This window comes from Martes martes (genome assembly GCF_963455335.1).
Source record: "Martes martes genome assembly, chromosome: 7".
Classification (NCBI taxonomy): domain Eukaryota; kingdom Metazoa; phylum Chordata; class Mammalia; order Carnivora; family Mustelidae; genus Martes; species Martes martes.
The window spans coordinates 67156375-67181148 of NC_137894.1; the positions used below are offsets into that span (position 1 = coordinate 67156375).

General features: G+C 37.7%; 1 protein-coding gene across 1 annotated transcript in view; it reads right to left on the bottom strand.

The window, feature by feature from the left end:
• Positions 1–1076: 1076 nt before the first annotated feature.
• SHC4 (SHC adaptor protein 4) overlaps positions 1077–24774 on the bottom strand; it is a 133823-nt gene continuing 110125 nt past the window's right edge. Inside the window, exons 11-12 of the mRNA XM_080808098.1 lie at positions 10500–10753; positions 1077–3511 (exon numbers count right to left, since the gene is read on the bottom strand). Coding sequence (XP_080664224.1) covers positions 3377–3511; positions 10500–10753 — 389 coding nt within the window. The 3' untranslated portion in view covers positions 1077–3376. The remainder of the gene's footprint in view (positions 3512–10499; positions 10754–24774) is intronic.

Genomic DNA, 24774 nt, shown 5'->3' on the forward strand with positions numbered 1-24774 from the left:
CCAAGCCCAGCGGTGTAATTACTGGGTTGAATGTTAGCTGCATGTTTAGTTTCTTAAATAAACCCTCAAACTGCTTTCCAGAGGGGCTGTACTATTTTACATTCTCACCAGGAATGCGTGTGTGGTCCACTTTCTTTCTCTTCATCAGGCCAGCATTTAGTATTGTCAGTATTTTTCATTTTACCCATTCAGGTATGTGTATAGTAATATCTAATTGTGATTGTAATCTGCATTTCCTAACTGGCTAACTATTGTGAACATATTTTCACGTGTTTGTTTGCCATCTGTGTATCTTCAGTGCATTGTCTGTTTGTGGTTTTTGCCTACTTTCTAATTAGATTTTTTTACTGTTGAGTTTTGAGTTTTTTATTTATTCTAGATTCTAGCCCTCTCTCAGATATGTGGTTTTCAAATATTTTTTCCCAGTCTATAGCTTGCCCTTCATCCTCTTTATGGAGTCTTTTGCAGAGCAAAAATTTATTATTTCGATGAAATGCAATGTACTAGTTTTTCCTTTAATGGATCATGTCAACTCTAAAAATTGTTTTGCCTTACTCTATAACCTAAAGATTTTCTCCTGTGTTTTTCTTTCCTAAAAGTTTCATAGTTTTACATTTTATGTTTAAATCCATAACCCATTTGAGTTAATGTCTATGTAAAGGGTGAGGTTTGTTCTCTTGCCTACAGATGTCCAACTGCTCCACTGCCATTTGTTGAAAAGGCTGTCCTTCTTCCATTAATAATGTCCATAGCCTCCTCCTTGTGGAGTCACCGGGGCTGGGGGGGAGTACCTCCACTGGAGCCCACAGCTCCTAGAAGGCAGTCCTCCCACAGAGCTCTCTCTCTCTCTGGATTACGTTACCGTGATCTCCCCTTACCTGTTCACTGGTCCCAGGGCACTGCGTCCTCCTTTGTGGTTTCCTCATACTCTGCCCACACCTTTGTAAAGAGTCCCTTTATTAAACCCTCCTCGCATTACCCAACTGAAGTGAGCCATCTGTTTCTTGTCAGGACCCTGATACATCCTGCAAATAATAAATTTTCCAAACCCCAACATCAGACATATACAATCAATTGTCACAAAGCAATGATCATTTATTTTTTTTTGAAAAGTCATTTACAGGTATTTAGAGGCAAATGGATTTCCACTTTAAAACAGATGAAGATAAGCATGTGTCATTAAAATAGCATGCAATCAAACATTTCTTCTATTGTTTCATTTTGTTTTAACTGTGTCTGTGGTACTTGTAAGTGCAATATTTGCTTACCTAACTACTATAACATTACAGTCAAATACTGATTATCCATGTACCGGTTCATCCTATGCCAGCATTCATGTACTGCTTGTATAATTTATACTCTCTGCATCTGTTTCTATCAAGAACTTTTTCCTGCAATCCTATTAACACTCTGCTCAACCAGACTTGAGACCACAACTCTGCTCTGTCTCTGCCAGGTGACTAGATCACCCACAAGTTTCTACGATCTATACTCATGCTGACCCCTTTTTGTGGGGACAGATCATCAAGAACCAAGGTATATATAAAACTGATGAAAGAGCCATTATTTCCTCATTGTGTAAAAGGAAACAAACCTACTAAGCAATCAGTGGCACCAGAAGTAGGAGAAAATCATAAACCATTGCAGAGGAAATATTACAGTTCAGTGTCCTTGATGTCCGATGATTTCTAACCCCCAAAAGTTTCTTGTCTTTTACTTAAAACTTAGCAAATATATCACAATTACAAAGATTAAGTTGTATCTACATAGCCAAAATGAAGTGGGGTTAAGGCAACTGTCCAGATTACTCAGGATAAAAAGCATCCTAAAGCAACGGCCAAACCACTCTACGCAAAGGCAAGGAAAAGACTGAAGCCATTTCCTGCTACTCCAAACAACCGAATCCACTTCTACCGTCACTACTGAGAGTGTGCCAATGTGTCTGTGTTTGTGATGGAAAGGCTTGGGGTCTCTGCTACCTGAATGTTGGTTTCAGTTGTGCCCTTCATTCTGTGAATACAGGTACAGACTAAAGGAAAAAGCTCATTTTCACCTTCCTTATACAAACTGATTATCAATGCACCCCTAATAAATAGAAAACTTGCTTTTTATAGACTCATCTTATCTTAGGGCTGAGACACACCTCTGAATTCACCTAGCCCAAGTCCCTTATTTCACAGATAAGGAAACTGGAGTCCAGGTGGGTTCAGCAGCTGGCTCAAGGTCATATCGAGAGACCTGGCTTGCACTTTTCTCTACACAACACTTAATGACACCATCAGTTTCCCAGTGTAACTACATGTGACAAACCTTTCCAGATGTTTCGTTTAATATGTTTTCTCCCTTCTGCATTTTGTCTGATCATATCTAGAAAAGATGCTCAGGATACAGGTGAGAGACTATGAGTCAGTCACAGCCAATCAAGAGGATATTTCCTGATACTTTCAAATAAAATCAATATTTTAAATAAGAATGAAACCAATTTGAATGTTGAATATGAAGAACATGGGTTTGTCTGCCATGTTTTAAATCCATGCGTTCATGAGCTTCCTTTGTGTGTAGGGGGAGGGGGAGGGGAAGGAAAGAGGGAGAAATACAATGAAATAGAAATGATTGATAGATTTGGCCTCTCTTCAGCTTATGCTATGCTGTATACAAACAATCCGAATAGCAAAGATTGAGAAATACTAGGCCAAAGAATTTAGGCTCCAACCCTTTATGTAGTAAATGGGACAGGCCAGTGAAACAGACCAATGCTTTCAGTGGCTTTTGATTAGATTTTACTGGCATAGACAGAGTCCAAATTCAATGACAAATTTATTGTAACATTGCAGTGAAAGTGCTACTAAACAGAAAATGTAATAAAGTCAGTAACTATCAAGCAAATTACTTCTTATTCTTGTAACAAGGAAAAACTTTTTTTGGCAAATAGTTCTATAGTTAGAGAATATGAAGACACTTAGAACTAATCTCCCCAATATGAAAATGTCCCCAAATTATCAAGTTGAAAGGCACATACCACTGCCCCAGCAGTTCATCCAAGGAGTCTTTAGCATGGGAAATTTTAATTGTGCTTTTAGCTTGCTATCAATGCAATATGGCCTTAAAAAGTGACATCCGTGCATATGTATAATTTCTTTTCAAATGGACCAATCCTCTTCCCCTTTTCTGATTTTCAATTTCTGAAGATCGATCTTTGTTAGTTCTTTGTCTTAAAAAGGACAGAGTCCACGATGGTCTTGGAAAAATGTACTTCACAGTTTGTGCTCTAGTTTGTCTATAAACCAAGTTTGGATTATCTTTGTGTCCTAACACCACTTTCTTGAAATATCAGTAGGACGGTACTTCCAAATGGTCATTTGTTGGAATGCAAAAGTCATGGATTATTTTCTTTTTTCACTGGTTGTTTAAGGCTTACTTCGCTTCCAGAAGAAATGATTGGCAAACTGTTATCCATATGGTATCTGATAAGATGGCCGACATTATCAAACACATGATCCTTGGTCCTTACCTTGAAAAGGAAGTACAAGTATTGAGGTTAAATGATAATAGTTCTCCCATTGTAAACAATCAGGAAAAGAAAAAAAAAAAAAGACACATCCCTGAAGGAGATATTTGGCTGACTAACAAAACAAACAAACAAACAAACAAAAAAGAAAAGAAAAGAAAAAAAAAAAAAGAAAGGAAGGTACTTTTCAACTCTATATCCCTTAGGAAACACTTGTCTCATTCCCCATTACCTTTTTTTTTTTTAAGCAATTTTCCCTCTCAGAAAAATGATAAAAACTGTCACCCAATCCAAATTTGCAACAACTCTTTTTGCCATGTTACTGTTTCATGTATTTTATCACACCATTGCTATAAATATTTAACAGTATACAGAAGCATGAATCCTGGGATTATAATTATATAATTATAATTATAACCCAGAAAGCAGACTGTTGCCAAAATATCTTGTGTCTGTATGAAGTGGCCTTTCTGGAGAAGTCCTGCCTCTTCTTGGAGGCTCAACACAAATCCTGTCTCCTTCAAGAAGCCTCGTCAGACCTTCCTAATAGGCATTCGTGTCTCCTTCCTGCAGGCTTCATGGTAGCTCATTCATAAATATTTGTTATATGGAACTTCTTGCCCGTTGCCAAAGCAACTCGGTTTCCCTATGCTTGCTTTCTCTCGAGCCTTCTCTCTTGCTTACTCTCCATCATGACTCCACTGGCCACAATGCACTCCTTTGTGGAGGGTGGCTGGGAACTGCCCAGGAGCAGGACGTCATGCAGCCAGAGAATACCTTGCTCCGTGATTCTGCTACCTCTCTACAAGGGATTTTTTTTAGTTCTGTTTAGATATTGGTTTTTAGCATATTAAAGAAAACACAATTTTGGGGGGAATAATTGACCTAATTTGAATACAACCATGAATTAGATAAGGATAATGTTTCAATGTTAAAATTTCTTGATCTTGATCACGTACTATGTCTGTGTAAGAGAACATCCCTACTCTTGGGAAATACACACTCAAGGATTAAGAGGAAAAGAGCACAAGGTTTCCCACTTACTCTCAAATGGCTCCAAGCCTTGAAAACATTTTGATCTCCTTCATCTCAACCCCAACCCATGTCAAATCAGTGGATCAGTCCTGCCAGTCTGTGTTGTAAATTCCAGCTCACTCTGCCTTCCTCTCTGTATTTCTCCTGCCTCCATTCTGATTCAGGCTTTCACTAGTTTTTACCTGGAATCCCCCCATTACTTTCTTCTCTAAGCAATCCCAAATACAAATGTCAAGTTAATCTTCCAGTGCAGGGATTATAAACTACCCACTCTCCAGCCAAACATACCAGGAGATGTTTTACAGTTTGCTGTGGGGGTAAGGTAGAAGGTGCCCAATAGAGAGTTCTTAAGTATTTTGAATTAAAAATGGGGAGATCACCTATACAAATTTCATTTTGTGGCTTCTTTGGGAAAATCACATCCGGCTACCCTGGACCCTTACTCCAAATGGCAGCAAGTGACCGCAGCTGCGTGTGACTGTCCCTCTTACATAGGACATGCTCTTCCCAGTTCATCACGGCCCCCTGCACTCCATGCGCATTCCACCATTTGCCCAGCTTTACACGCTGCAAATAGTGGCAGCTGTTGTCCCAGTCACAAGGGACGTGTGTGTGTGTGTGTGTGTGTGTATGAGAGAGAGAGAGAGAGAGAGAGAGAGGAGAGATAACAAAACCATAACATGAGATCTACCCCCTGAACAAGTTTTTAAGTGTACCACAGTGTAGTTAACTCTAAGCATAATGCCATACAACAGATTACTGTAACTTTTTCATCTTACAAGGCTGAAACCAATAGTCATTAAACAACCACCACCACCTCTTTCTTCCTCCCCACGCGGCCCTGGCAACTATCATTCTACTTTCTATGAGTTTAACTACTTTTGATATCCCATATAATTGGAATCATGCAGTACTTGTCATCCTGTGACTGGCTTATTTTAATTATTTTAATTTTAATTAGCAGGATATTCTCCAGGTTCATTCATGTTGAAGCATATGATAGACTTTTGTCTTCTTATGGCAGAACAGTATCTGTTGTATACTTGTGTACGTATACATACACACACCACATTTTGTTAATCCATTAATCCATCAAGGGACATTAAGCTTGTTCCTACCACCTGGCTACTGTGAATAAGATGGGAGTGCAAATGTCTATTTAAGATCCTGATTTCAATTCTTTTGGGATAAAAACCTGTCCAATAAATATGGACCATATGGGAATTCTATTTTTAATTTTTTGAGGACACTCCATACTGCTTTCCACAGCAGCTACACCATTATACATTCCCACTAACAGGGCCCAAGGGTTACATATTCTGCACACCCTCACCAAAACTTGTTCTTTTCTGTTTGTTTTTTATAATGGTCATCCTAACAGGGCTGAGGTGATATCTTACTGTGAACTTGATTCCAATTCCCTGATGATTATAGTTGTTGAGCATCTTTTAAAATACCTGCTGGCCATATGTAGACTGTTCAAGTTATCTGCCCATTTTTAAATCAGATTATTTGGGTTTTTTTGTTATTAAGTTGTAGAAATTTCTTATAGACTTTGAAAATTAACCCCTTACCAGACATGCAGTTTGCAAATATTATCTCCCATTCTGATTCTTTCACTCTGTTAACTGTTTTCTTTGCTGTGCAGAAATTTTCTAGTTTTATATAGTCTCACTTGTCTGTTTTTGCATTTGCTTGCATTTTTGGTGTTATATCCAAGAAATCATTGTCAAGAGCAATATTATGAAATTTTTCTTTTATCTTTTCTCCTAGTTTTATGGTGTCAGATCTTACATATAAGTCTTTAATCTATTTTGAATTAATTTTGGGGTGTGCTGTAATATAGGGGGTCTAATTTTATTCTTTGCATGTGGATATCATTCTCCCAAAACTATTTGCTAAAAAGAGTATTCTTTCCCTGTTGTGTATTCTTGGCAACATTTGCAAAGACCATTTGGCCATAAATGCATCAGTTTATCTCTGGGCTCTCTGTTCTGTTCCATTGGTCAATATGTCTGTCTTCATGCCAGTACCATACTAGTTTGATTACTCTAGCTTTGAAATCAGTTAAGTGTGATGTCTCCAGCTTTATTTTTCTTTCTGAAGATTGTTTTGGCTATTGTGGTTCCAAATGAATACTAAGAGTGTATTTCTATTTCTATAAAATGCTATTAAAATTTTTATGGAGATTGCATTCAATTTGTAGATTACTTTGGATAATATGGAGGTATTAACAATAGCAAATCCTCTAATCCATGAACATAGGATGTCTTTCCATTTGTGTCTTCTTTACTTTCTCTCAGTCAGCAATGTTTTGTGGTTTTCAGCATATAAATCTTTTGTCGCCTTGGTTACATTTATACTTAGGTATTTTATTCTTTTTGATGGTAATGTAAATGAGATTGTTTTCTGAATTTCCTTCTCAGATTGTTCATTATTATTATATACAAATGCAACTGATTTTTGTATGTTCACTTTCTATCCTGCAATGTTGCTGAAATTATTTATTAGTCATAACAGGTTTTTTGTGGAATCTTTAGGATTGCCTACATATAAGATTATATCATCTGTGAAGAGATAATTTTACTTCTTCCTTTCCAATTTGGATGCCTTTTATTCCTTTTTCTTGCCTAATTTCCTTGGATAGTACTTCCAGCACTATGTTGAGCAAAAGTGGTGAAAGGAAAAATTTTGTTTTTCACTGTGAGTATGGTATTAGCTGTAGACTTTATACATATGGCCTTTGTCATGAGGAGGTAATTTCCTTCTACGCCTAGTTCAGTGAGTGTTTTTTTTTTTTTTTTTTAAATCATGAAAGGGTGTTGGGGCGCCTGGGTGGCTCAGTGGGTTAAAGCCTCTGCCTTTGACTCAGGTCATAATCCTGGGGTCCTGGGATTGAGCCCCACATTGGGCTCTCTGCTCAGCAGGGAGCCTGCTTCCCCCCCCTCTCTCTGCCTGCCTCTCTGCCTACTTGTGATCTCTGTCTGTCAAATAAATAAATAAGTAAATAATCTTTAATCATGAAAGGGTGTTTATTTTTGTCAGATGCTTTTTATTAATCTATTGAGATGACCATATGATTTTTATCCATCATTTTGTTAATGTGGTGGGCCACATCAATTGCTTTCTTTGATGAACCTTCCTGGCAATCCAGGGATAAATCCCACTTGGTCATGGTATATGATCCTTTAGTGAACTGTTGGATGTGGTTTGCTCGTATTTTGTTAAGGATTTTTATATGTATGTTCATCAGACATACTGGCCTCTGTTTTCCTTTCTTGTAGTGTCTTTATCTAGTTTTGGTGTATGGGTAATGCAGGCCTCATAAAATGAGTTTTTAAGTATTTTTTCCTCTTCGTTTTCTTAAAATATTTTATTTATTTGAAAGAGAGAGAGAGAACATGCAAGAGAGCACAAGTCAGGGGAGGGGCAGAGGGAGATGGAAACGCAGAGGGAGAAGGAGAAGCAGACTCACCGCTGAGCAGGGAGCCCTACAGTGGGGGGAGGTAGATCTCAGAACCCCAAGATCATGACCTGAGCCAAAGGCAGACACTTAACCAACTAAGCCACCCAGGCGCCCCTCCTCTTCATTTTTTGGGAAAAAGTTTAAGAAGCATTGACATTAATTCTTTAAATGTCCGAAATAATTTATGAGTGGAACTATCTGGTCCTGGACTTTTTTTGTGTGTTGGGGGGGAGTTTTTGACTAGTGATTCAATCTCCTTACTAGCAATTTGTTCAGGTTTTTTTTTAAAGGTTTTGCAGTTTGTTTTTTTTTTTAAGAATTTATTTATTTATTTATTTGACAGAGATCACAAGTAGGCAGAGAGGCAGGCAGAGAGAGAGAGAGAGGAGGAAGCAGGCTCCCTGCTGAGCAGAGAGCCCGATGCGGGGCTTGATCCCAGGACCCTGGGATCATGACCTGAGCCGAAGGCAGAGGCTTTAACCCACTGAGCACCCAGGCGCCCCTGTTCAGGTTTTCTATTTCTTTATGGTTCACTCTTGGTAGGTTGTATGTTTTTAGGAATTTATCCATTTCTTCTGGGTTATCCAATTTGTTGTCATATAATTGTTCTTAATAATCTCTTGTAATTGTTTAATATAATCATTTAATCATTTAATTTGTCATCAGTTGTAATGTCTCTTCTTTCCTTTCTGATTTTATTTGTTTGAGTCTTCCCTCTTGCTTTCTAAGCCATCTAGCTAAAGATCAGTTTCATGTATCCTTTCAAAACACCAACTTGTAGTTTTGTGGATTTTTTCCTATTATGTTTCTATTCTCTTTCATTTATTTCACTGTAATCTGAAATATTTCCTTTCTTCTGCTAATTTTGAGTTTAGTTTGTTCTTTTATAGTTCCTTGAGATGCAAAGTTAGATTGTTTATTTGAGATCTTTTTTTTTTTTTTTTCCGGTGTAGACATTTATCACCATCAACTTCCTTCATATTGCTTTGGTCGCATCCCGTAGTTCTGGTATGTTGTGTTTTCATTTCCATTTGTTTCCAGATATTTTCTAATTTCCCCTTGATTTCTGCTTTGGCATTTGTTCTTCAAGAGTGTATTGTTTAACTCCACTTATTTGTAAATTTTCTCTCTGCCATTAATATCTAGTTTCATTCCATTGTGGTAAGAAAAGATACTTGGTATGATTTCACTCTTCTTACATCTCCTAAGACTTGTTTTGTGACCTGATGTGAGATCCATCCTAGTATTTGTGATCTAACATGTGAATGTTCTGAGTATGCTTGAGAAGAATGTGTATTCTGAGGCTATTGGGTGGAATGTTCTGTATTTGTCTGATAGGTCCATTTGGTCTACACTGTTGTTCAAATCCTTCTGACTGGATGTTCTATCCATTATTGAAAGTGGAGCATTGAAATCTCCCACTAATATTGTGTTACTATTTCTACCTCAAGTTCTGTCAATGTTTGTGTCATATATATAGGTACTCTGATATTGGGGGCATGTACATTTATAATTGTTATATCTTCCTGGTGAATTGATCCTTCTACCATTATATAATGTCCTTCTTTGTCTCTTTTAACAGTTTTTGACTTGAAGTCTATTTTGTCTGATACAAGTATGGCCACCCACCCCTGCTCTCTTTTGGTTATCATTTGCATGGAATATCTTTACCCATCCTTTCACTTTCAGACTATGCGTGTCCTTAAATCTAAAGTGAGTCTCTTCTAGACAGCATATAGTCGGATCTTGCTTTATATCTGCTATTCTATATTTTTTGACTGAGAAGCCTAATCCATTTACATGTAAACTAATTATTAATAGGGAAAGACTATTACCATTTTGTTAACTGTTTTTTGCCCATGATCATTTCTGTCCCATCCTCGGCCTAGCCATACATTTTTTAATTGGCTTAATGTCATTCTTCCGCTCTGTGCGTTCTTATGCTTCCTTCTCTATGCTCCAAATATACCCCCTTTTAAAATGCTGCTGGCTTTCAAGGTTCATTTTACATGCCAGACCCTGCAAGAAGCCTTTAGTTTCCCTCAACCAGAGCACTCCTCTATCACGAGAAACACTATAATGCTTTGGCTGAACCATTCTTATGTCATTCATACTTGTGTTATAATTATTTAAGCATCTGTTTTATGAAATCATAAGCTATAAGCACTCTGGTAGCACGGACAATGTATGTGATACTGAACAATGGTCAGCTGTGAATCCTTACACTTCTGTGTCGTAGGTATTCACTTAGTTCTCTAAATTGAAGTGGGAAGGGCAGAAAGAGCTGCCCTCTACTTGATCCTCCGGGGTGGCTCCCTCTCAAACACCTCCACCAGCCCCCTTAGTTAGCACTTCCTGCTCCAGCTAGCAGGTTCATGAGAAAGAAAACCCTTAGCTTTAACATGTGACAATATCAGGGTTTGGACCCATCATTCAGAATAACCTTAATTACAACAGCCTGTGAAAACCATAATAATAAGTTAATGATACCTTGCCTTCGGGATCCACCAGGAGAAGATGCTTTGCCTGGCCTCCCTGTAGTCCACTTAGCACATACTGGCCAGGAGATGTTGCACTCTCTCGAACCAGGAAGTCCCCATCCTTTACCAACAGGCTCTCTGCTGCCTTCCTGCTCAGCTTGCCGTGGTAGCAATCTTCATTCCGCAGCTGCTGCTTAATGTGTGGCAAAGAATGTGAGCTGGCAGGCTGGGCTGTGGCACCTGGCTGAACAGTTTCTGGTGCTTCTAGAGTCAAAACATAAATAGGGACATCACCACCTCTTTCATTCATTCACTCATTCATTCATTCAGCACATACAACTTGAGGCCCTACTGTGTGCCGTGCACTGTTTAAATAATGCTGCTTCTGGAACAAATGGGGTTTTTGTTTCCAGAACTTCCAACAGGCTTTAATTTAATGGTAGGTCCAAACATTGCCTTTGGCTTCTGTTACCGGGAAAAGCTTGCCCAGGTGCAGTTTTCCTTTCAGATGAGAAATGGAACTGACCCACGAGAACTGCTTACATAACTGCAGAGAGAGGCACATTACGTCCCAGGGGCTGTACGTTAAAGAGAAAGAAGCTTATGCAGACCCAGATCACAGATAACGTCTCAAACATTACCAAAGTCTTTGAAAATGCCTACAGTAACTTCAGACTAGGCCCATTTTTTGGCATTTAGCTTTTTATTTTTAAACCAAATTACTAATGTGTTTCAGAGATGCTTCTGACCCAAAACTTCAAAGCTATACTGAACCTCACAGCATTCCTATTAAGTGACCACTCTGGTGTTTTTGTCATTCACCTGTGGGGATGAAGCAGAGTTAAACGGGTAAAGGAAGGCAAAACATCAGGGAGGCGCTGGTCTCAGGCAGCTCCCCACCGTTCTGCGGAATAAATAGTACATAGCGTCGATGGCAGTGGGGAATGAGAAGATATACCCAGGTGGCACGTAATTGTATTATTGGTACCCATAGTGATAATAATTATTGTGTAGTTCCCATTTATCAAGTATGACAGGTACTGCTCAGTGCTCTACATATATTATCTTGTTTCATTCTAAAACTAGAAATGGTCAGGAAATGGATTTTAAAGACTAAATGATTTACCTGAAGTCACACTATGAATATGTTGTAAATTTCGACTTTGAAATGAGATCTATTTGACTCCAAAGCCCAAGTTCTTAATCACCACACACTAAGACCCTTGCCTTGAATATGAAAATCTTCCAATTTTCAAAATTGGTCTAACCACTCTGCTTCTGTAGTACCTACAATGGTTCCTAGCAGATAGCAAGACACACAGCATCTCCAGAAGTAATAACCTAAAATTCTTAGGTCTGCATCCAGGTAAAAGTTGTCTGTTTTATATGGCAAATTTACTGGGAAAATAACCACAGAAATCAGACTTCGTCTTTTTCAATGCAAAGGATCTTCTGCATAGAAACAAGCTTTCATCACTATAAATGCAAAGGTATATTTCCATGTCCTTATGCAAGGGTCTCACAAATGAGAAATCCTCTGAACTCTAAGTTTTTTTTTTTTTTTTTAATTTATTTATTTGTTAGAGAGAGAGAGAGAGCAAGCACAGGCAGACAGAGTGGTAGGCACAGGCAGAGGGAGAAGCAGGCTCCCTGCCGAGCAAGGAGCCCGATGTGGGACTTGATCCCAGGACGCTGGGATCATGACCTGAGCTGAAGGCAGCTGCTTAACCAACTGAGCCACCCAGGCGTCCCCTGAACTCTAAGTTTTACAACTTACATATGATGATTTCATGAAGTCATTGATACAGGCAACCATGGCCCTGTAAACATAACCCAATTCTCCCATAAATATGTTATAGTTTTGTCTCTACTTAGGAACTTCTCTCTGCATAGCACAATTATGATGCAGCATTCACAAATATATCTTTTTGAACATATCTTTAGTCTATATTTAGTGGCTGAAAATATTCTCCTCTCCAAACAATCATATCTATCTACTGTTACCAGAAAAAGGCTGACGAAATGTGTCCAGATCTGATGAATAATAAATGAAGTTAGCCTTAGTGCTGCTTGCTTTTAGGCATAATCGAGAACTCTGATAAGTAACCGTGGACCCATTTCAGTGAGTGAGTGTGTGAGTGGAAGAGAGATGCGTGCGTGTGTGTGTGGGCACGGACGTTGTAATGCATGATGGCTTCCAGTTTATTCTGAGATAAGGGTGGAGAGCTTTTGGACAAGGACAAAACAAAAGAAAAACAGACGTTATATCATCTTGAAAAGACGCAACAGATCATGGGCCAGCCTGAGAGTATAGATAATATTTTCCTAACATAGTTTCCCAAATTAGCACAAGAACAACATACACTGTACTGGGACATTTCAATCATCTAAACCTTTACTGAAAATCTAATTTTCCTAAAAGCAGAATATCTGACAGATTTTTTAAAAATTTTTGTTTTAATTTTAAAAGTTATGCATGCTAAAGAAGACATCCAAATGACCAACAGGCACATGAAAAAGTGCTCAACATCACTCGGCATCGTGGAAATACAAATCAAAACCACAGTGAGATACAACCTCACACCAGTCAGAATGGCTAAAATTAACAAGTCAGGAAATGACAGATGCTGGCGAGGATGTGGAGAAAGGGGAACCCTCCTACACTGCTGGTGGGAATGCAAGCTAGTGCAACTACTCTGGAAAACAGCATGGAGGTTCCTCAAAAAGTTGAAAATAGAGCTATCCTACGACCCAGCAATGGCACTATTGGGTATTTACCCTAAAGATACAAATGTAGTGATCTGAAGGGGCATGTGCACCTGAATGTTCATAGCAGCAATGTCCACAATAGCCAAACTATGGAAAGAACCTAGATGTCCATCAATAGATGAATGGATAAAGAAGATGTGGTGTGTGTGTGTGTCTATATATATATATATATATATATAGACACACACACACACACATATATACACACACACACACACACATACACACACACACACACATATATATATATAAATCATTTAGTCTTTTATATACACATACACACACACACACACACACACAATGGAATACTATGCAACCATCAAAACCCCAAAATCTTGCCATTTGCAACAACGTGGATAGGACTAGAGGGTATTATGCTAAGTGAAATGAGTCAATCAGAGAAAGACAGTTATTATATGATCTCTCTGATATGAGCAATTTGAGAGGCAGGGTGAGGGGTCATGGTGGGTAGGGAAGGAAAAAATGAAGCAAGATGGGATTGAGAGAGAGAGACAAACAATAAGGGACACTTAATCTCAGGAAACAAACTGAGGGTTGCTGAGGGGTGGGGGGAGGGATAGGGTGGCTAGATTATGGATATTGGGGAGGGTTCGTGCTATCGTGAGTGCTGTGAATTGTGTAAGACTGGTGATTCACAGGCCTGTACCCCTGAAGCAAATAATACATTATATGTTAATTTTAAAAAAGTTATGCATGCTACTTCTTTAAATCTGGGAAACACAGAGAAACAAAGAAAATTAATCACCTATGGTCCCATCATCAATAGTCTTTACCATTGTACTGCATTACCTATTATCGACTCCTTTCATACATAATACAGAATTTGAGAAAGATAATAATAACTTAAATCTAGTTATTTATATAAAATTGCCCTACAATACATCATTAGTTTTTGATGCAGTGTTCCATGATTCATTGTTGGTGACTAAAATAACATAATACAAAAATTATTAAAAAATAAAATAAATAAAATTGCCCTACAAAATTTAATAAGTTATTGATTTGCTATAACTAATAACATATTTTCTCAGAAGTAGTAGAGGTTAAGGAAGCAACAAGAAAGGCCGTTCTGTATTTAATTGAGACCTAAAAAAGAAAAAAAAAAGTGATAGGAATCATGGAAGAAAGTAATCATGTCATCTTGGAGTTCCTATGGCAACTGAAAACATATTATTCACAATCTGAAATTCAGGAAAGGTCAAGATAGGTAAGAATATCTACACCCATAAGCATCTGACAGGTAAAACCTCAGAGAGGAGGCTTGTGGCTTAAGGGAGAAAAATAATGTGACGTGTAAAATCGGATTAAACAATTACAAGTAATTCCAATGATAAAGAATGAGACATTTACAGAAACCAATGTGAACTGTGAAGGTAGCATATTGACACACTCAATTTTTAAAAAGCACATGTAATTGGGTATTTTTGGGTAGTAATGATTATTATATCAGCAAAGGACTGTAAAAAATTAGATGTCCATTAGTAAGGGAATGGTTATATAAACTATGATGTATTCATACAATAGAATACTATAAAACAATTGAAAATAACAAAGGTTTGTTCATCCAACATAGGAGGAGATATATATCTAAAGCAAATATTAACAGTCTTGAAGGGAAAAATAGCAACATAGTAATAATAGGGGACTTCAATATCCCATTTTCAACAATAAATAGATCATCCAGGCAGAAAATCAGTAAGGAAACATTGGACATAAACTACACATTAGACCAGATTGACTCAACAGACATTTGCAAAACATTTCACCCAAAAGTAATAGAATATATATTCTCAAGTGCATTTAGGACATTTCCCAGGATAAGTCATATGTTAGGCCACAAACAAGCCTTAATAAATTTTAAAAGAATGAAATAATATCAAGCATCTTTTCTGACTACAATGATATGAAACCAGAAATCAATTACAAGAAAACTAGGAAATTCGCAAATATGTGAAAATTAAACAGCATGCTACTAGACAACAGATGGGTCAAAGGATAAATCAAAAGATAAATCAGAAAATATCCTGAGAGAAATGAAAATGAAAATACTACATACCACAATTTATGGGATGCTACCAAAGGCAGTTTGAGTTCAGAGCAATTAATACCTATATTAAGAAAAAAGAAAGATCTCAAATAAACAACCTAACTATACACCTCAAAGTTACTCTAAAATGAACAAACTAAGCCCAAATTTAATAGAAGAAAAAAATATCAAAGATCAGAGCAGGAATAAATGAAATGGAGAGTAAAAAGATAACATATAATATGCAATTAAAATAAGATAAACAAAATAAACTTACCAAGAAAAAAAAAAGGACTCAAATAAAATTAAAAATGAAAGGGGAGACATTACAAGTGACAACACACAAATACAAAGGATCGTAAGAGACTACTCTGAACAATTATATGCCCACAAATTGGATTACCTAGAAAAATGGATAATTCCTAAAAACATGCAAACTACCAACACTGAATCATGAAGAAATAGAAAATCTGGACAGATGAATTAGTAGTAAAGAGACTGAATCACTCATCAAAAACCTCCCAGGAAAGAAAAGTCCAGAACCAACTGGCTTCACAGGTGAATTTTACCAAACATTTAAAGAGAAATTAATTCCAATCTTTCTTAAACCCTTCCAAAAAATACGAGGTAACACTTCCAAACTCACTTCACAAGCCCAGCATTACCGTGATACCAAAAACAGACAAGGATACCACACACACACACACACACACACATTACAGGACAATATCCCTGATGAACATAGATGTAAAGTCCTTAAGCAAACCAAATTCAACAGCACTTCAAGTTGATCAAAGAAAAGGATCATACACCACGATCAAGTGAGATTTTAGGGATGTGGGATTGTTCAACATCCACAAGTCAATCAATGTGACACATCACATTAGTGAAGGATGAAACCAGATGATAATCTCAGAAGATGAAGAAAAATTATTTGACAAAATTCAACATCCACTCATGATAAAAGCTCTCGACAAAGTCAGTGTGGTGGAAATGTACTATGACATAATAAAGACCATATATGACAAGGCTAAAGCTAATATCATGATCATCAGTGAAAAGCTGAAAGCTTTTCTTCTTTTTTTTTTAAATTTTTTTATTTTAATAAACATATAATGTATTTTTATCCCCAGGGGTACAGGTCTGTGAATCGCCAGGTTTACACATTTCACAGCACTCATCATAGCACATACCCTCCCCAATGTCCATTTCCCCACCACCCTCTCCCGTCCCCCCTCCCCCCAGCAACCCTCAGTCTGTTTCTTGAGATTGAGTCTTTTATGTTTTGTCTCCCTCCCAATCCCATCTTTTCATTTTTTCTTTTCCTACCTCCCCCCAACACCCCCCCGCCTTGCATCTCCACTTCCTCATATCAAAGAGATCATATGATAGTTGTCTTTCTCTGATTGACTTATTTCGCTAAGCAAGATACCCTCTAGTTCCATCCACGTCGTCGCAAATGGCAATATTTCATGTCTGAAAGCTTTTCTTCTAAGATTAGGAAAAAAGGATGCCTACTCTCCCCACTTTTATTCAATATAGTATTGAAGGTCCTTGCCAGAGCAATTAGGCAAGAAAAAGAAATAAAGGGCATCCAAATTGGACAGGAAGAAGTAAATCTGTTTCTATTTGGAGGTGACATAATATATATAGAAAACCCTAAAGAGTATACACACACACACACACACACACACACACACAAAACCTATTAGAACTAATAAATGAATTCAGTAAAGTTGTAGGATACAAAGTCAATCTATGAAAATTAGTTGTATTTCTATACACTAATAAACTCTCAGAAATAGAGATTAAGGAAACAATCCCAGTTACAATAGCATAAAAAATAATAAAATACCGAGGCATCTGGCTGGCTCAGTTCAAAGAGCATGTGACTCCTGATCTCAGAGTTGTGAGTTCAAGACCCACACTGGGTGTAGAGGTTATTTAAATAAATAAAACCTTTTAAAAATAATAACAAAATACTTAAGAATAAATTTAAGTAAGGGAGTTAAAAATCTGTATACTGAAAACTCTAACACATTGATAAAAAAAATTGAAGAAACAAATAAATGGAAAAATAGTCTGTGCTCATAGATTGGAAGAATTAATATTGTTAAAAAGTCCATAATACCCAAAACAATGTACAGATTCGGTGCAATTCTTATCAAAAATTTCAATGGCATTTTTCGCAGAACTAGAACAAACAAAGCTAAAATTTGTGTGGAACCACAAAAGGCTTCAAATAGCCAGAGCAAACCTGAGAAAAAAAGAACAAAGCTAGAAGCATCATGTTGCCTGATTTCAAACTATATTTCAAAGCCAGAGTAATCAAAATAGTGTGGTATTGGCATAAAAACAGACACATAGATCAATGAAGCAGAATAGAAAGCCCCAAAATACACCTACACTTATATGGTCAATTAAGTTACAACAAAGGAGCTAAGAAAATGATACTGGGAAAAGGATAATGTCTTTAATAAATGATGTTGAGAAAACTGGACAGCCATATGCAAATGAATCAAATTGGACCCCTTTCTTACACCATACACAAAAACCAACTCAAAATGGATTAAAGACTTGAATATAAGACCTGAACCCATATAACTTCTAGAAGAAAACATAGGGTGTAAGCTCCTTGACATCAGTTTTGACAATGATTTTTTGGATTTGACACCAAGAGCAAAAGCAACAAAAGCAAAAATTAAAATGTAAGGGCCACATCAAAACAAAAATCTGCACAGCAAAGGAAACAATAAACAAAACAAAAAACAACCTATGGAATAGGAGAAAATATTTGCCAGTCACTGATCTGATAAGGGGTTAATATCTGAAGAACATATACAATTCTGTGGCAAAAAACCCAAACAATCCAATTAAAAAATGGTCATAGGAACTGAATAGATATTTTTCTAGAGAAGACATACAAATGGCTAACAGGTACATAAAAAGGTTCTCAACATCACTAGTCATCAGAGAAATGCAAATCAAAACCACAATGAAATAACACCTCACACCTGTTAGAACGGCTATCATCAAAAAGATGGGAGATAAATGTTGGCAAGGATGTGGAGGGAAAAAAAACCCTCATGCCCTATTGGTGGGAATGTAAATTGCTGCAGCCCCCATGGAAAATGGTATGGAGGTTCTTCAAAAAACTAAAAGCAGAACTACTATAGATCCAAAGGAACAAAATCACTATCTCAAAAAGATACCTGCTCCCCCGTGTTCACTGCAGCATGATTTACAAAAGCCAAGATATGGCAACAAGCTAAATATCCATTGATGGATGAATGGATAAGGTAAATGTGATTGGTTGATTTTACACACACACACACACACACACACACACGAATATTATTCAGCCATAAAAACATAGGAAATCCTGCCATTTGCAACATGGATGGACCTTGGGGGCATTATGCTAAGTGAAATATGTCAGACAGAGAAATACAAATACTGCATAATCTCAATTATATGTGGAATTAAAAAAAAACCTCACAGAAACAGAAAACAGACTGATGATTGCCAAAGGCAGGGAATAAGGGGTGGGAGAAATGGGTGAAGGGGATAAAAAGTTACAATCTTTCGGTTATGAGATAAATAGGTCCTGGGGGTGTAACCTACAGCCTGCAACTATAATTAATGATACTGTGTTGCATATTTGAAAGTTGTTAAGACAGTAAATCTTCAAAGTTCTCATCACAATAAAAGAAATTTTATAACTATGTGAGATGACAGATGGATACCACACTAAAGTTAGTGTGTTAATCATTTTACAATATATACATATATCAAATCACTAGTACAATGTTATGTGTCAATTATATCTCAATAAAACTGGAAAAAAGAAAATAATAAGGATATTACATGTTCATTTGGACAAATCTCTAAAATGGAAGAGTGAAATAAGTAAGTATAGAAAGGGGTTATCATAACCTCTAAGGGGTTATAACTTTATTTTTAAAGGAGATAGATAGATGATCGGTAGGTAGGAGACAGATGGATAGGTATGCGTATGTATGTAGATAGAGAGTTTTTTTTTAATTTAATTTAATTTTTTCAGTGTTCAAGATTCATTGTTTATGCACCACACCAGTGCTCCATGTTCTCCTTCTCTCCATGCTCCGTGCTCTCCTTAATATCCACCACCACACCTCACTATGCATTAACATTCTGGTCATAATCAGAAGAAACTGTTAATATCTAGGGAGTTGAAGCCAGTATTGTAACTTAAGCAGGTACATTTTATGTCATTTTTTTATACTGTGTTTGGATTTCTTCCATGAGCATTTGGGTTACTTTTGAATTAAAAAAAAATCTATTCATAGAATAAAAAATGTATACAAATGTCAGGATAGTCACATAACTAAAGATAAATTCAGAAGAGGGATTAAATTGGTGAGAAAAGTGTCAGGGCTGCGGAACGATTCTGTCTTCTGTTGTGGGAAGAAAAGCTTACTTTTTCCCCCACAACGTGAAAATGACTCCATCTCTGATTGGAGAGGACTGTAAGTAGTTAATTCTCTTCATTGACAGTAGTTTTATTTTACAAAGTTGCTGTGAACGCTGTATTAGTCAAAACTGAAACACTACCCACAGGAGAAATGCAGGGTTAGGTTCCTCCAAGCCTCAGTTAAATACATGTTCATCAATCAATAAATACATAACCTTGTTTTATGTGCATTCCTGTTTAAAGACACCTTATTTCATATATACTGTTGACTCAAGAACACTGAACTTAATAGCCAATGCACGCCTGAATAAAGCTTATCTAATATGTGGATTTTCTCCAACAGGTTCATCGCAATCTTCTGTGCTTGGGAACAATAGACAGCACTTCAGCACAACACTCGGAGACTATTTTACTTTTTTTTAAATTTTTATTTTTTAAAATACTTTATTTATTTGAGAGAGAGAGCGTGAGAGAGAGCATGAGAGGGGAGAAGGTCAGAGGGAGAAGCAGACTCCCCATGGAAGTAGGAGCCCAATGTGGGACTCGATCCCTGGACTCCAGGATCATGACCTGCGCTGAAGGCAGTCGCTTAACCAACCTAGCCACCCAGGTGCCCCTCGGAGACTATTTAAGGAGCAAAATCATTAATAAATCGCACAAAAATGCAAAATATGTGGCATTAAATGGACTGCAAAAGGATACCTATTTACAATAAGAGAGTTGGAATGAGAAGGCAGAGTGTTACCTTATTTGACCTTAGCTGGAAAAGTGTGCATTGGGCAACTCAAATTTTTTCTTGCTCTGTGCATGTCTACATATGACCACAAGAGTGCCATGAGTATTTTGGGGTTACAAATACATATTAGCAAGTAAACAAGTTCTCCAATACGGAATGCATGAACTATGAGAATTGACCATACATTTTTTATCAATATGGGATCTTGAGTGTGTGAAAATTACAAAATATGATTTAACTGCAGTATTGGGGGGAAAAATACATTCACCTCTACAAAGTGCCTAAAAAGTTGGTAGAAAAAGATATTAACATATAATGTCAATAATAAGTGAAAGTTTGAGATAGTACCCACTGAAAAATTATTTGTAATATAAAGAAAGAATTATATGTCTATTAAGTTATATTACAAAGCCATACTAATTAATATACTGGTATAAAATAGGTAAGTAGGGGATTAGAAAAAGTATAATAAAGGCTCAGAAATATATTCACATACATAGAATCTAGCCCAATGGAGAGTGACATTAGAGAAAGAGGAGATTACTTAGTCAATGGTTTTTCCAAAATTGGATCACTTACATAGGCAAAATGAAGTTAGATCCCCCTACCTCATAGAAAATATAAAGTCCATGTGAAGCAAATATTTTATTACGGAAATAAAACTATAAAGCCAATAGAAGAAAAGATAGTACAAGCTGGATATAGGAGAGAAAATTTAATTGAGAGTACAAAGAAAATATTAAAAAGATAAAAATGGAAATCAATGAAACAGAAAACAGAAAGCAATAGAGAAAATGAAACCAAAACCTGGGTCCTTCAGAAAGATCAATTAAATTCGCAAATCTCAAAGAACAGTGATCAAGAAGAGAGAACACAAAAATGACCAACAGGAAAGTAAGAAGGCATCCTTCAGGCGATAGGAAGATAATAAAGGAACATTGTGGGAAAGTTCATGATGAACTGACTCTAAGCAAATAAAGGAGAATCCTACTGAGTTTTTAAGGAAATGACATTGCCAATGAATCACAATCCCTCCTTATCTATGGCTTTTTGGCTTCTAAAGCAGACTCCAATTTATCAAGCCCACACCCACAGAAAATAGGTTGCAAAAAGTGGTGACACCCCCAAGAAAGGCACTTTCTCCATCATTGCCTTTAGATGTGTCCGCAGAGCATAATGGCGGGAACAACCCAGAGGACACAGTCCAGGCTCATAGACAGCAACGGACAAGGAGACTCCTGTCATAAAGCTGAACCAGAGTCCAAGCAAATAATTTTCTCCACTTCCAGCTCAGGGAGTCTTCACAATTACTGCTTGATGGGATTTGGTCACTGCTATGTACCAGTGACCCCTGTGTCTTGGATGCTTCCCTTTAGTGCATGCAGGTTTTTTTATGATGGTTATCTTATACCTCTTTTCGCCACTAATTTTGGGTGTGGGAGGGGACAGACAATTTGCAAATAATAAGGATCCCATCCAATCTTGATTGAGAGGACTTCACATCATCCAGGTGTCACGGGTTTTAAGCTGAATCCTCTAACTGTATGAGATATTTGCAAGGTCTCCCTTTGGAAGAGGGCAAGTATGGTCTATGTGAAAAGAACAGCTCATGGATATTTGCAGTGGGCAGGCAGTTGTGTACCAATACCTGTTCTCCCTCGCATGATGTTATAGAGTTCCTAGGTTATAGCTGGGCACATAGCCACCCTGCCAGAACAACTACTCTAGCTCCTTTGAAGCTAGGTATAACCACATGTCTAAGCTGTGTGGAGGGCAGGTGAAAAGAAATGATGCCTGCCTTCCATTTCTGGGCCCTGTCTTTCCAAGGAATGTCTGCACACTCTTCTGTCTTTCTTTCTTCCTACTGGCTGAATACTCATGGGATAGTGGGAGCCCAAGCTTATAGACCAGAGACCAAAGACCTTAAGCCAGATTAAAGCTCTCAGGCTGTACTGAAACTCAGGCCAGAGATGTAACATCTTAGACCAGAGATGCAACCCAGGCATTGAGAATAACAAAGCAGTCTCACCAGTCCTGTACCACCAATCTGTGGGCTACAGGGAAAGTAAACTTTGGTGTTTTTTTACACTATTATATTGAGGAAGTTTCTTTGTTATGACTGGCTCTACTGGGACAATAAATTGGTACACAGATTAGATCGTATCAATACCAGTGATTTCCTTCTGCCATGTTTGATAAAAATAAAGATTGTATGGAACTTTTCTTACATTGGTGGCATGATAGGATGGACTGAGGAGCCTGGGAGCCATGCTTGAGAAATACTAGGTTCATGTCTCTGGATTTGTTTTTGTTTTGTCTTACTGAACTGATCAGTAAGCTTCTGTCTGGAAAATGGAGGCTAAGTAGGTCCAACGAAGCTAACGAGGGTGTTTGAGGAAGTAAGGAAAGACATAGCATGAAACATTATGGAGAAAAGGTTAAAACGTGTATTTAAGACATTTTGCAGAAAGGTATGTATAAAGTTATCCCCACTCCATCTTACTTCGTTTTTATTAAATCAATATTATTTATACTTTTGGAGCTGGAATTAATTTTTTTGGAGAGAGCAATGGTAGCAAGAAGCCCAGGAGGGCTATGGAACATTATAGCCTAGTAGGAAAGAAAAAGGAAAAATACCAGAAGGCTAAATTATTAAACACACTGCCGCCAATGCAGGGAGAGGCAAAAGGATGAAAAAAGAAGGCTAAAATCAGTGAAAACACATTTTGATAGTACAGTTTTGGACAAAACTGACTTTATTTACTTCCAACTAATGACAGGAATGTTATTATAGATTGAGTTTTACCTTGAATTGTCCATGGCAAAAGGCAATGTTTCTTTGCTTAAATGACACAGATTTTTCCCCCTATGCTGTGCCTTTTATTCCAATGACTTATTCATTCCATAACTGGAGGCTTTTATCCACCCATTCTGCCCATCCCCTCAGCCCTCTCCTCTTTGGCAATCATCAGTTTTTTCCCCCTGTATTTATAGGTCTAATTCTGCTTCTTGTTTGTTTATTCATTTGCTGTCTTTTTAGATTCCACGTATGAGTGAAATCACACAGGATTCGTCTTTCTCAGTCTGACTTATTTCCGACTAAGCATAATGCTCTCAAGGTCCATCCATATTGATGTAAATGGCACCATTTCATCCTTTTTTATGGATGTGTAATTTTTATGGCTGTGTAATAATATTCTGTCTCTCTCTCTTTCCCTCTCTCTCTCTCTCACACACACACACACACGCGCGCCCCTTCCTTATCTATTCGTATATCGATGGACACTTAGGTTGCTTCCATATCCTGGCTGAGTTTTAAAGATTTTTAACATTAGAGATTTGTTTATAAAGGAAATGCAGTTATGAATCAATGAATATCCCAGATCACCTAATTTGGGCCACCCAATAAATGAGTTTTCTAATAATACACTGGTGCTTTGAGAAGTCCGTGAAATGGAAGCTATCAAGTATATATTCTTAGCAAGTTACTTTTAATAGAAGTTTCTGAGGTCCAGAAACTTCTTTCAAAAAACTGTCCCTCTAACAAATACTGCCTTATCCACACTAGTCACTGAACACTGAACAGTTAAATTCACTGCAGAAATATGAATCAACTGTACATCCCATCATCCATGACCCAAGATACCCTCTATGGTGAACACGGAGATGTGCTACCCAAATAACTCTTCAGTGAAGGACCAAGTGCCCCAGATGTCAACAGCCAGCCTGCAGCTGACTGCCCCCTCAGGCTCTGCCTCACCAGCAGAATGCTGCCTTGCCCAAAGGCTTTCCCTCCCTCATGCAGCCTCTACCTGAAGACTGAGACAAGTGGGATAAAAGTGCAACCCTTTGGGACCAGCTCTGATGGGCCCCACATACTTTCGGTAGGGTTGGCTGAGGCTCGTCTGGACTGCTTCTCCTTCTGCCTAAGCCTACTGGCTCCCCCTCCCTTCCTGATAGTGATCCTGATAAAGACCCCACAGGCCAAAACCCCATCTCAGTGTTTGCTTCCAAAGAATCCAACCAGGTTATCTGGGTGCCAAGACGGGTCTTAGAAAGCTTGTAAGAAGGTGGCTCACTTGTCATGTGGCTGGCAATGAGGACCTTTGTTTCTTAGTTTAGGAGTTAAGATGGTCTGCTGACGTCTAGGCTCAGCAATATCTCCTTCAAAATTCATCTTGTCTTTGCTCACACTAGCTGGAAAGTTGCCCTTGGCAGTCTGGAGAGACTTCCTCGGCTAGCAAAAGGACTTTCTGAACAACTGGCTCTCCATCTTTGGA